The 14152-nt window shown below is 32.8% G+C and overlaps 1 protein-coding gene and 1 long non-coding RNA gene across 2 annotated transcripts; one reads left to right on the forward strand and one right to left on the reverse strand.

Annotated features, from left to right (window-relative positions):
• Positions 1–3543: 3543 nt before the first annotated feature.
• Positions 3544–5736, forward strand: LOC100250572 (uncharacterized). The gene is made up of 3 exons (XM_002276258.4): positions 3544–4233; positions 4353–4453; positions 5011–5736. Exons 1-3 carry the CDS (start codon positions 3704–3706, stop codon positions 5637–5639), a joined length of 1260 nt encoding a protein of 419 aa, XP_002276294.1. The 5' UTR covers positions 3544–3703; the 3' UTR covers positions 5640–5736.
• A 7231-nt stretch (positions 5737–12967) lies between these two features.
• Positions 12968–13711, reverse strand: LOC104882574 (uncharacterized). The gene is made up of 3 exons (XR_788325.3): positions 13413–13711; positions 13189–13244; positions 12968–13091 (listed from the first exon to the last, which is right to left on the reverse strand). It is a non-coding gene; the product is annotated as an uncharacterized LOC104882574 (long non-coding RNA).
• Between the last annotated feature and the right edge of the window lie 441 nt (positions 13712–14152).

Here is a 14152-nt window from a genome sequence, read left to right on the forward strand (position 1 = left end):
TATTGATTTTTAATTCAATTAATCAAGATTGGGCATTCATAATTCAACTTCGAACATAAACCTATTGGCAAAACAAGAGTATATAATTTAATAATTTTATGGTAATCAAAATGAATAGTCTAACGAGATTAACCTGAGTTCCACACCTTAGAGTTGATCTGTATACTAACTTTTAATATTTTATTCTATTGAATTACCTAATACATGAATGGACATGGAATCTAGATCTAAGATTTTTAGGCTTTTACTACTCCGTTAGATTTGTCTTAAGATAGATAACAATAACAAAATATTGAAATTACCAATAATCCCTAATATTTATGAATATGTTGATTGTATCATCGCCTAAATCAAACTAACTTTAGAGGGTATTTCGATCACAATATTAGTGCCCTAACATTTCATTCATTCCATCATTAATCCGATTTCACTCATTGTTTCCCTTTGGATCTAACCCTAGGTTTTCATATTTCACCCCAAGATAAATTTTCAGCCTCTTATGGGCATGTTCTCAAAGTCATAAAAGAATACGAAAGAACCATTATTGATTTCAAAGAAATTAAAAATAATAATTTATTCAATAATAAAAAGAATAAATAAAACAAACCAAGAAAAACTTTTAAAATAGTCAAATCACCCTTACTCCTAAAAATAAAAATCAAGAAGTCCCTAGAAAACCTAAGTAGGGAGTCTTTATAGTTTCCACCAAAAAACCTAAGTTCCTATTGACTACTTTTTTTATAAATAATTACCTAAAATGATTAAAATAATAATAAAAATGTGATTTATAGTCATGTGGGGTCCACTTAAGACAGATAAAGTGCCCAAGATGCAATTCCCAAAGTATAGGAAGTGAAATATCAGTGTAGCAATATGTGAATTTGAAATTAAGGTCATTTCGAATAAGATTTTGAATTCATAAGTTGAATTTCGAAATCATTTTGAAATTGTCCTTCAACTTTATACAATTATTTTCAAATGGTCATAACCTTTTTTTTTACCTCTGATTTGCACACTGTTTAAAGCGTTGAATTCCTAACTTCTAGAGTTTCGAAACGATATATGGCTTGCCTAAAATGGTCTTCAGAAAATACTCTAAATTTTGTTTCAAAATCAGAGTATATGTTACCATCAGATTTTGAGTTCTAAATTTCCATACAACTTAATGAATTTGTTTCATGCCTCATTATCCATGTTCGTTTGTCTTTCCTTATAGTCCATAAGTCTTGACTCGCCTATTTCATTATTGAAACTCTTTCTTAATCTTTCAAAATCTAAAGTGGTTCAACTTGCACATTTTTCTTTCCTTAAACCTGAGATAATGTTCTAAAATACAAGTCAAACCCATGGCGAAGGTTTTAACAATAATTTTGATCAAGTCAGATGATTTGAGTGTTTTATGGTGTATAAATAATTTCAAATATATGTCATTAAAACACATATTTTGCCTTCAATCAAACAAAAGATTAGGATTGTTGCTAGGAGAATTAGGGGCTTTATACTAAACTAAAATGATGTCATTTCGATGCCAAATGCATCAAAAGGATGTCACTTTGATGAGGAAAAAAAATAGCTTTTGAACCATTTGGTTTAGGGAGAACCAATTGATTCAATTGACCGATTTGATTGTTAGTTCTAATAGTTCAAAACTAATTCAAAACTTAGACGATTCAAAGTACTTAACCAAACTAAAACGGTAATAGACTAATCTGGTCTAATTTTTAAAACCATGACCAAAACAATCATATATATTTTATTAGGAGAAACCTCAAAAATGGATCCCACAATGGACGGTTAATTAATGAGAAGGAAAGATCATAATTTGAAGTTGATTTTATTATGGGAAGGAATGATCACAATTTGAGTGGAAAAGAAAAGACAGAATCGTTAAAGCTGTATTCTTCTCGCGTAAGCGTAATCAAAAGGCATTAACGTTCATTAATTTATAGAATACATGTTTATCCGCCTCCATTAAGCGTTGCAATGCCTTTCTATCTGAAACCAATCATGGCTCAAACATGATGATCGTTGATTTTGAAATCGTAAACCAAGGTTATTAAAATTTGAATCATCGTCTGAGCCCGCATGCCTGTCCACACAAGCAGTTATTCAAGGTTTAATTTGATTGCGTCAAAAAGCAGAATCCAAACGGATATTCACCCTCAACAACCAGAAAAATAAACCCAGAACTAATGGGTCCACACGTGGGGATATTTTCCCACGATTATGATTTCGTGGTCATGAAGTTAGTGGCCAAATTAAATATCCTACTTCCAAGTTATCTGCCAGGGTATGAAGCCTGAGACAGAGATAGGTTTGGGATTAGGTTTAGGAACGAATAATGGAACGGGGTTTGATTTGTATTGGCGCTGGCAACGTCTTATCTTTGGTTCCCTTCGTTTGGCATCATTGAGGATTTGTTTAGCATTAATTTGTGTGATGGATGTGAGAGTGAGCACTGATTAATGTTGTCCACAGAAATGAGAAGGACAAGGGAACAGCGATTGACCTTCTTTTATTTTTGTGTAGGGTTGGCCAAACCCATATCCGACTTCCAGCTACTCTATAAAATGATGCTTTCTGACCTCTGCTTTCTCCACATTTGTTCATACTCATTCGTCACATACAGAAGGGAGAGGATAGGGTATCCACAGACACATTATCGGGTTAGAGAAATGATTTACATTACAATTGAGGGAATCTTGTTCCATATAATTTAATTATTGGATGGGTGGTCATCTTTAATTTTGTAGAACAAGCTCTGCTATAAAATTTAATTTAATAAAAGAATGGGCAGGGCTGGTAGAGAGCTGGCTGTTTGGCCACATGGGGGAAATGGTGGACAAATTAGGAGCAGCTTGTCAAGTGCTTGCCCAAATGGATAGCACAAACATTGAAAACAACGACTTACCACACTACCATCCATCATTCACCGTTCATTCTCTTTGTTTTATATGATGCTTCTTTGGCCCTTGCCCTTTTTCCTTTTCCCCTTGTTTGGAATCTGAGAATTATCATCATGTGTCTGTATGTCCAAACAAATGCCCTTACGAAATGATGGAAAATAACATTAAGAAACTCTACTATGTTAATGATTTTAATAATTGAGGGAAGCTACCCTACTTATGCTGTAAGTAATGGACCTGCGGGTTGAGTGTTTACATGGACAATGATGAGACTAGCGAGATCAGATGAAACATTTGTAGTAAAGTGATGTATAAGTTTTTTATTACACAAAAAGATGTCCAAATTAGAATCTGGGAAACAGATAAAAGGCATAAAGAGAATAACTACAAGTCTACAACCAAGCCAAGATACAAACTGGGGGATAGCTGGCCAAACACATCACCGGACCATGCAAGCTCCACTAGTGCACCAGTGGTCCTAATTTCTCATTCCATGAACCAGCTTCTTCTACCTTGACCAAGTCAATGCAAAAGTCAGCCATCAAGTTGCGCTTTGGATAAAATATAGCAAATATATTGCGTAAGCCAACTACACGAGTCACGACTCACTCCACTCGGTCTATCTAAATAAATAAATATGGAGGTATAAAGAAAGGCACAGAGACAGACCCACCACACCAGACATCATCACCCGCTTTGCCTCCTTCCCTCCATATTACCAATCTCGGATTCCTCCGCATTGAAGGTTGAAGGGCACCTCTGGACCAAAGTTTGGAGTGGCATCTTCTCTCTTTCTCATGAAAGAGAGAGGTAGCTCAGCAACACTTCTCTTCTTCTATCTCCTGGGATTACTTTTCATGGCTCTCCTCACTTTCTTACCAGAAGCATCAGAGACCAATACCAAAAAGCAACAGCCTTCAAAGCGGAAGCGAAAGCAGCAAAAGCAGCCATCATCTTGGAACCAAATCAAGAACCTACTCACCTGTAAGCAGATCGAAGGGTCGCAAGTTCACGATCCCTCTAAGAACCCAGGTGGGTACTCCAAGTTGGGGTCTTCTTGCGGTTCCATATGCAGTTTCAGAGACGTTGTTCACGGCAACACTAGGGTGGTTCACAGAGCTGACAACTCACCGGAAAGTAGCTCGGTGGGTCAGGAGACTGGGCTTCTGAGTAGGAAAACTGTGAGTGGGTCGACGTCGTCGACTCGGTCTCTATCAAGTTCAGTGAGATCCAACGCTAGTGCTACCTACACGTCCTCTTCCAGAGGCATGCAATTTAGGAAGCTTTCTGGGTGTTATGAGTGTCACATGATAGTTGATCCAAACAGGTGAGTGGTCTTACGCTTTTTGTTTCATCTTTTCGTTTTAATTTTGCCCCCTTTTTTTTTTCTGAATTGAGTTAATAAAACATGAAGAAGACTTTATTAATTAAACCGAGTAAAAACAGGTACCCATCTCCAAGAACAACTATATGTGCTTGCTCTGAGTGTGGAGAGGTTTTTCCAAAGACTGAAAGCTTAGAGCTTCATCAAGCAGTTCGCCATGCCGGTACTGTAGCTACTCATTTCCCTTTTTCTTTTTCTTTTCTCCTTAATTGATAAGGTCATATTTCTCTGGGTAAAGGGTCTCGTGAGTTTTTTGCTCAGGCAATCTTTGAACACTGTTTTTTTTTTTTTCTTTTGCTTTTCCATAAAAGCAAAACTTCTCTCTCAATGGTACACGGTATAGCCCATAGGCATGTGTTTCCACGTGGGTAACGACGTCGTTTCGACGTGGGTCGCCGTTCCGTGAATTTCGTAAGGCTACTAGCTAGTAATAATAGCATCATTTTTTCCCATTTCCTTTCGCGATACCGGCGCTAGTGCCGCCAATAGCGGTTAGCCACGTAGACCGTTTAATATCCAAATACAGCTGTCGCCGGACAACCAACAGAACGAAGTCCTGATAACGTGACGTGTCGTACAATGATTCGTCATGCTTTTAATTACTTTTAGGTGATCCGTGACCTGCCGTTTATGGGAACAAAATTTTCACCACCCACACAAATTTTGTATTAGATTTTTGTAAGGGCAATTTCATAAATTGAAGTCCTGATAATGGTACAGTTTCGGAGCTGGGTCCGGAGGATTCGGGTCGGAACATCGTGGAGATCATCTTTAAATCGAGCTGGTTGAAGAAAGACAATCCAATCTGCAAGATCGAACGGATACTAAAAGTCCACAACACCCAGAGGACCATCCAACGGTTCGAGGAATGCCGAGACGCGGTGAAGGTCCGTGCGAACAATAACACCAAGAAAAACCCGCGCTGTGCCGCGGACGGAAACGAGCTGCTGCGGTTCCATTGCACCACCTTAACCTGCGCTCTCGGCTCACGTGGCTCCTCCAGCCTATGCGGCTCCGTACCGGGCTGCGGAGTATGCACCATCATCAGGCACGGATTCCAAGGCAAGGCAGGTGAGGCAAAAGGTGTGCGCACCACTGACAGCAGCGGTCGGGCCCACGACTGCCTACCGTGTACGGACGGTCGCAGGGCCATGTTGGTGTGCCGCGTGATCGCCGGAAGGGTGAAGCGCATGGCGGACGATGCGCCGGATGAGGATGGCGCCTCGGCTGGCTCCTACGACTCAGTAGCCGGCTACTCCGGGATTTACTCGAATCTGGAGGATTTGTTCGTATTCAATCCCAGGGCCATTCTTCCTTGCTTTGTAGTGATCTACAAAGCTCTTGATTGATTGAAAAACTTCTGTACACATAACTAATCCAACGGTCAGATCAGTTTGCTGACCTCCCTTTGTCTTGTTTGCATAAAATCCTTTGGATACTGTCTCACACGCTAGCAAATCCTTACAGTTCAACTGCATGTTCATATGCCAAAATCATTTAACAAAGTGGTTAAAAGCGAAATTAATGATTATAAATAAAAGTTAGAGCGAATTCAGGAAACTTGGTGTTAATAATGATGGTTAACGAAGAACTTGAAGCAGCATATTTAACGTCCCATCCACATAGAAAGCTGGCAGTCAGAGAGAAAGAAAGCTACACCAACTTTAACTGGAAGTAGCAAACACAACAGTCATTGACCTGTCATCTTCACTACGCACTCTCTCTGCAACGCTCTTCTATTTGGGTCTTAAGAGAAAGAATCAGATATAATGGCTCTTTCACTTGTTTCTTTTTTCTTTTTCCTATTTTACTGTAAATACTCATTAGTCACAGACTGACTCACAGTCTTCTTTTTCTTAATTAAGCGTGGTTTGAGTTTTGAAGCCGGTGAGGCACGTGGGGGAGAAATCAGAGAAGAGTGAAGAGGGGTTGTGTTTGAGTTGACCCCGGCCACGCCGGCCCAGGCATAGGAAGAAGAAAATTTTAAATATCAACCACAGATGATAATCGATTTTACACATGCAGGAGCATATGCGCATTGATTGCTTCTCATTGTTTGGTGTGCTTGGGCTTTGGGGGAACTGATTAATATATGGTAATTCTGTGATTACAATAAACAAAAACACTTGAGAGGACAGATTATTTAAAACCTCGGAGGCTTCGTAATTCTTATTTTATCTTACGTAATCCCAAACCGAGATCACTGAAAATGTTGTATGTCATATAAATAATAGTGGGAAATTTCATAAGAAACTTCCTCTTGTCAGCCAACTAATTTCACTTGATTTTGGTGATAACTGAGATTCGATAAGTAGTATGGAGCACGCGTTGACAGGTTGATGATGATTAGCCATCGCTCTTAACCAAGACAGGTTAACTAATTTTGTTTTAAGAAATTTATCCAAGTTAATTGGCTAAGGAGTTTGTAATACTAGAATCCCGAAAGAGTCAAAAGGAAAGCAATATGCTCCTTGGATTTATTCTTGGCTTGATGTTGAGGTAAAACATATCTTTCTCACCCAATTTCATTTATAAAAGTATTATTTCCACCCAATGGTGGCTTCTCTTCTGGCTACAAGCTTCTCCATGATTGCCGGTCATGATTCATGGGTATGTATAATTGGTGAATTACAGCCGGAGCAATAAGAAAATGGACCAAAATTGACATGAGAAGTTGTCAAGCCTTTCACATTCGAATACCTCAACAAAATCTCTTCAAAATCAGGAGAATGTTGTCTTTACCCAAGATTATAACATCTCATGAAGGACCACTACCTATACTGTCTCGTAGTGACAGAGTTGCACATAGGCCATACCCAAATTATTTGGTGGAAAATCTCTGGCTTGACTGTCTATTTGTGGAGTTGATACTTTGAAGACCAGTTAGTGAATCATAATCATTCGATCATGTTTAGTAGGGAAGTTCACAGCAACTGAGTATGGGCCGGTTGACCCACCACTGCAAAGCCATGATGCCCATTGACATGGTCTCCCTCTATCTGCATCTGGGACAACTCAGCCCAATGTCATGATTGGGTTGGAAACTTCTGCCTATGGTATCTCAAATATTAAATTGATTTATCAAAGATGTGTTAATCGATGTCCCAAAATACCTCCAAGCACTGGGAATAGCAGCGAGGAAAAATGCAATGAAGGTTAATTGAATGTGAGCTCTCTCCAAAAGGGAGTTATAGAGTTACATATATATAACATGAATCATGACTCATGAGCTCATCCAGCTCCACAAATCAAATTACAGTTAAGCACTTGGAAAAACTTCTAGAAAAGAAGTGCGATTTAGCTGTCAATCCTACCTCACATCTACTAGATGATTAGTCCAATTCTTGACAAAGTTTTTACTCAGGGTTGTGTTTGATTCATGAAAAATTTGATAAAGAGTGCAATGGAAAGAAAAATTTTGAAGGGAAAAATAAAAAATTAAAGTTATTAAATAATTCTTATAAATTATTTTAAATTTAATTTATTTATTCTAACTCTTTTATATAAAGATTAAATAATAAAATATCTACACCTTTTTTTTTAATAATCTTGATTGTATTTAATTTTTTTTATATATTTTTTAAATATGAGATAATAATTTTTTTTAATATTTTTTCAAAACCAAACGTAACCTACAACATTAAATAATAAAAAAGCAACATCATTTTTATTGTAATTCATTTTTTTTTACATTTCTAGTTTTTTTATATTTTGCAATAACTTTACATTGTAACTTTTTTTATCAATCACATATAGAAATAATTGCGTGAAATGGCTAAAGTATCCCCATTTTCAAAAATTGGTTTTTATGTTATTGAAATTGTAAATATAAACTCAAATGGATTATAAATGTATTTGATAATATTTTTATTTAAAATAATTTGGTAAAAGTGTTTTTTTAGAAACACTTAAGTGATTTTTCAATCATTTTCAAAGCAATAAGTGATTTTTAAGATTTTAAAAAATTCAAGTGGAGTTTCTTTGATTTCCTTTACTTTTCATTGATTTTCTCTCTTTTTTTATTGATATATAATCGAGCGCTTGGGTGTTTTTTAACGTTTTAAAAGGTGAATTGAATATTAGGTTACGTTATGTGTGTGTTTTTTTTTAAATAAAAAATAAAAATTGATGATTTGCTCAAATTTGCTAAATATACCATTTTTTAGACTAAAAACATTTTTTTAAATTATTGTTGAATGGATTTGAAAAGCATGTTACAATAATTATATTCAAATTGCTTTTAATAATTATGTTTTACATGTAAGTGTTTTTAAAATAATCACTTATCAAATGTTTATCTAAAAAACATTACAAATAATTTTGTAAATTTTTAAAAGTACTTCTTAAATTTTGTTGAATACCTAATTTTTTTTCAAAAATACTTTTGAGGCGAAAAATGCTTAAATTTTGTTAAACATTTAATTTTTTAAAAAATACTTTATAAGACCAAAAACACTTCTTAAAATTACTGTCACACCACCTATTGTTTTATAAAAGTGTTTTGATGTGAAATAGTAATAAGAACTCATTGGGAAGTAAATTTGTAAAAAAAAAAAAAAAAAAGCCATGGTGGTTTTAAAAATGGGGTCATTTTTGTAAAATGAAACCATATTTTTATCATTTTAATAAAATATATCTGATATATAATGGACTTGTAGTAGATTTACCTACCAACATGGCATTCTTAGCCCAGTCTAAATGTCAAAAAACACCTCAAAAACTGATAATCAAGCTGAATAATATTAAATTATATTTTTTTCTTATTTAACATTATTATATCATATCTATATTAACTCTTTTAAAAACTCAATTTAATATATATATAATTTGAACTGTTCAAGTTTCTTTGGACAAGCTAAAAATAAGGTTGCCCTAATAAATTTCACCCGCTTTAATAGGACTGAAAACACAAAAACAAAACTAAAAAAATTATTGTCTTTCCCCAGCCTTATTCGAACTATGAGATAATACTCAAATTCATATTGAAATTAAAACTTCTAACAACTATAAAAATTTTAAAAGATTCAACTACTTAAATATAGAAGTCAAATCAAACACTCAAAATAAAATTATTTTAACTAAATTTTATAAATTAAATCAAATTTAAATATTTAGAAACTTTATAAAATTAAGTTTGCTTTCCAACAATAGCAAAAGTACTTTCACTTTTAGATTTTAATGGAATCATAATAAAATAAAACAACTATTAAATATTGTTAGCGTTATTTATTAATTTTCATTTTTCCTTTCTTATTTCCTTACATTAGGTCTATTATACTTTATTTTGTGTTACACCTATTGGAGTGAGAGTTTATAATAAGAAGTCTTAGATTTTTTTTTTCTCCCCTTTTCTCTTTAAATCTTTTTTAATTTCGCAAATATAAAATTAAGGTGGGAGGATTGGAGATTATAAAGATGTTTTGGTTTTACAATATTATGGTATGTTTCAATTCTCCACTAATGAGGAGATTCCTGATAGTGCTCGCCTTGGTACTTTTTAAACAAAAAGAAATTGCAACGAAGGTGGAACATTTTGGAGAAGAATCCGAAGAATAACTTTATGAAGTTGAAGTAAGGTGTAAAAGAATTCATGGTCTAATTGAGATTGAGAATCCTAATTAGGGGAAGTTAAAGATTTTGAAAGTTAGAGATATTGATATTAAGAAAACAATTGGATCATGTTTTAATAGTCTCATTTGAAAATCAATTGATGTTTTATGAGGGTAGGTCAAATCTTTTATAACATTCGACATCACACCCTAAAGGTTGTAAGGATGAATTTGGAATGCTTTAAAATTTTTGAAAATTAGAGATATTGATATTGAGAAAACAAATGGATCAGGTTTTGACCATCTCATTTGAAAACCAATTGATATTTTATGAGGGTAGGTCAAACCTTTTATGACATTCGATATCACACCCTAAAGGCTGTAAGGATGGACTTGAAATATTTAGCTTTGATTTGACAATAAAGATCTGATGTTACCAAAAAACAAGAAAAAAAAAAATTATCAAAGTCCAAAAAAAGATAAAAGAATGTTGAAGGTTGCAAAAGATGTTAATAGGTAGCAAAACATATCATTCCAATAGCATACAACGCCTCCTACATGCGATTGAATATTCAAACATAATCATATAAGAGGACACTAAAATCAATTGATATGTACAAGAGATTTACCAAACATAATCATAGAACATATAGGAAGGATAACCCCAAACAAATATACCAATAGAAGAAGCTCAAGGACCTCCACATCAAACTCCCTATTGTAAATAAATTTGAGAAAGGCTTTGAGTTTTGAATCTTTACTTTATTTTAAGATAAAATAAAAATGCTAATATAAAAAGAATAAAAAAAAAATGGTTGTCAAATTTTAGATTAAAAATATATATTTTTTTAGAATTTATTCTGAAAACGAGATAATTTTTTAAAATATATTTAGAGTGTTTTCACGTATTTTTGGTCTAAAAAAACACAAAAAATGAATTGATAATTTTTATGTTGCAGATAACAATAATGTTTTCATTGAGAAAATTATTTTTCGTATATAAATTTTTAAACAAGATTTTATACTGTTTTTAAATATGATATTTGCTAAAAGAGTGCAGAAGTGCATTGAATTGTACGTTAGGAACATGATGGAATCAAGAAGAAAGGCAGAGAGTCCAAGCCCAGTGAAGCCCGTATAATCTTGGGCTAAAAGCCTACATAAAGGTTGACTTAAGTTGATAAATTTGAAAGGGGCTCCACGGAAGGATAGGATTGACAACACACAAAAAATTACCAAAATATATATATATATAATTGTGAACAAAAAATGTCGTATTTCACCCTTTGAATACTCTCACATTCATTCTAAAATTAAAACTTCTAATAACCATAAAAGTTTAATAAGAGTCAACTACTTAAATATAAAAATTAAGTTAATCACTCAAAATAAAAAATATTTTAATTAAATTTTAGAAATTAAATCAAATAAAATTTAGATTTTAGAAGCTTTGTGAAATTGAGTTTCCTTTCAAACAATAGCAAGAGTCCTTGGATTTATGGATCTTTAGTTATGAATCTTTAGTTTGTGAGGAGTAAACTAGTCATAATCCATTTAGGATTTCAATTTTCATTTTCTCAAACTTTTAAGCTTGTGAAAAACAAACTTTAATCCTACTCCAACTTGGGGTTTTGGAGTTAGAATCAAATACTACAAAGGTTAAATAAAACGTTAGAGGTTGGGCGAAAAAAAAAGAAAGAAAAAAGAGAAGTGTTAAAAAAATAAAAATTAGTTATTTTTCAAGATTGAAGATAGTAGAGCCGATTTTGTTTGATGGGCAAGGGAAAGGGAAAAGGAAAGTCGAATGACAAATCCACTTGTATGTGTCAATTCTCCATTGATGAGGAGATTGTGGCTAGTATCTTTGTTCATCCTAATACTTTCAATCAATAAGAAATTGAAGTAGAAAAATACTTTAGGGAAGAATTTGAAGAAGAATCTTGTAAGGTAAGGCGAAAAGATGTCCAAGGTTTGATTGAAGTTGAGAATCCTAATTGGGGGAAACTAGATATCTTCAAAATTAGAGATATTTATATTGAAAAAACAACTCAACTTTTCAGACGTGAAAAAAATGAAATAGATAAGCAAAAAAGACACGAACAAGGTATAAAATTACACGAGTAAGGAAAAACAGGACAAACAAGGAATAATTTAAAACGTTTAACTTTGATTTGATAACAAATAGTTGATGCTATTATGAAACGAGAAGAAGAAAAAGTTTTCAAAGAGAAAAAGAACGTTTAGACTCACAAATGACCTTGATTGATGATAAAACATTATGCAAGTAAACTTCTTTTGATTGAATGTTTGAATAGCAATTTATTTTATTTTATTTTATTTATTTTTATTGAATACTAAAGATCTTATATTGAGACCCATAATATTAATAGAGCATGAATATTATAAACATAACAATATTAATATAAATAAAGTATGAGGTCATGTATGTAATGAAATATTAGTTTAAAAGTATTTAATAAATATTTTGTTTATTCATTAAACTTTGGGTTTTTATAAGAGGGTTCTATATATATATATATATATATATATATATATATATATAGATATATGTGTGTGTAATATCATCCTTTATATAAAATTTTAAAATCAAACGAGATTTAATAATTAAAATGATTGTTTGGAACCATTTCCGAGTTTTTTAAAACATCCTTTTGTTTGTAAAAATAAAAAACTATTTTGTGAACTCCAAAACACTTCTTAAATTTTTTTTCTGATGGAAAAGAGTTTTTTAAAAATTTATTGAAAAACTAGGATGTTTTTTTTAGATCATATTTTTGTTAAAAAAAGGGGAAAAAAGAAGCCATTCTTTCGTGGTTTAAAAAATGGGATCATTTTTGTGGGATGAAATCATATTTTTATCATTTGGAGACTTTGGAGGATTTGTCTAGGAACAAGATCAGAAAACACCTCAAAAAATTGAGAACCATCGCTAACGGTCTTCTCATCTGGCAACAAAAATTCTCAGCTTGCAGTTGTGCAGTTTTGGAAAACCGCACATTATCACGGAACAAAATATCTAATACTATACCTTTCCAGATATGATCAATTAATTTTATAACTATTTCTTCTTTATATTTGTTCAAATCCCAATTCCCAAAAGTTCCAGAAGGAAAAATAAAAATAAAAATAAAAAATAAAAAAACTAGAAAAAATTACCTGTTGTTTTCTTTCCTTCAATTTTGAGTTGAGAGCTTTCAACGTGCTGCACAACACCTTCCCATTCTCGATTTCCTGATTGGATTTTAAGGAAATATTAGAAACGATTTGATGATCATACCTATTTTGAAAAAAAAAATAATTCACGAAAAAGACGAATCCACAAACTCACCGATTTTAGCAACTCTCTCTGATGAGTCGAACCGTCTTCAACAAATCTTCCTTCTTCTGCAGAAACAAGAAATCCCAAAAATGTCATATTCTTTTTCTTTTTTTTTTCAATAATTCATAAAAAAAAATAAGACATCAAATTTCAAATATATAGAACGACAAAAATGAAAATCAGAAATAGAAAAAAGTGAACTATCAAAAAACCAGAGGACTTATGAACTATACCTTTTTATATGAAACCTTTGTGCGCTTACATTTCTCATCCGATTCGCTGGGGAAGAAGGAGAGCGGCATGGTAGGACTGGAAACATTCGCACATGTAGGAGCCAAAGACAAGCTTGGATCAATGGCCGATCTCTTCCTCCTAAAGCCCCAAGTCAATGGAAGACGAGACTCAAATTCGAAGATTATGTGAGGAATCAGTAGAAGGATGTCAGCAACCTCTCAACTGAAGAATGAACACGGGGATGGACGACGGAAAAAGAGAGGTAGAGAGCGAGCGCCAGCTGGGAGCGAAATCTTGAAAGTAGTCTTCTTACCGTTGCAAAATTGCAATCATTATAATACATTTTAAATAATATATATTAGATTTAGTTACTAAAAACGTTTCTAAGAGCAGGAATTAGAAAGCCAAAAAAGCATTGAAAGAAATAACGTTAAATTTTAAATAAATACATTTTTTAAAAACTTTATTTTTTCAGGAAAATATTTAAAAACATTTATAATACCTTATTTTTTTTTTTTTTTCTATCTCATTTTTCAAATTATTTAAATAAAATAGAATAAATTTTCTTAATATTTTTTTCTTTTTTCTTTTCTTAGCATTTTTCAAGAATCCACCATATCCTAAATAGATTTCATTATTTATTTGGGAGCTAGGATAAAGCTAAATTTTGTTTAATCATAAATCTACATATAAATAACTCATTATTTATAATAAATTATATAATTAAAATAAAAAACAT

The sequence above is a fragment of the Vitis vinifera genome, chromosome 18, assembly GCF_030704535.1.
Source record: "Vitis vinifera cultivar Pinot Noir 40024 chromosome 18, ASM3070453v1".
NCBI lineage: Eukaryota > Viridiplantae > Streptophyta > Magnoliopsida > Vitales > Vitaceae > Vitis > Vitis vinifera.

Bases quoted from the DNA above. Each gene is read 5' to 3' on its own strand.
- LOC100250572 (XM_002276258.4), top strand. From the start codon at position 3,704: ATGAAAGAGAGAGGTAGCTCAGCAACACTTCTCTTCTTCTATCTCCTG. The intron at 4,234-4,352 runs GTGAGTGGTCTT...GAGTAAAAACAG, and splicing joins ATGATAGTTGATCCAAACAG to GTACCCATCTCCAAGAACAA. The intron at 4,454-5,010 runs GTACTGTAGCTA...ATAATGGTACAG, and splicing joins TCAAGCAGTTCGCCATGCCG to TTTCGGAGCTGGGTCCGGAG.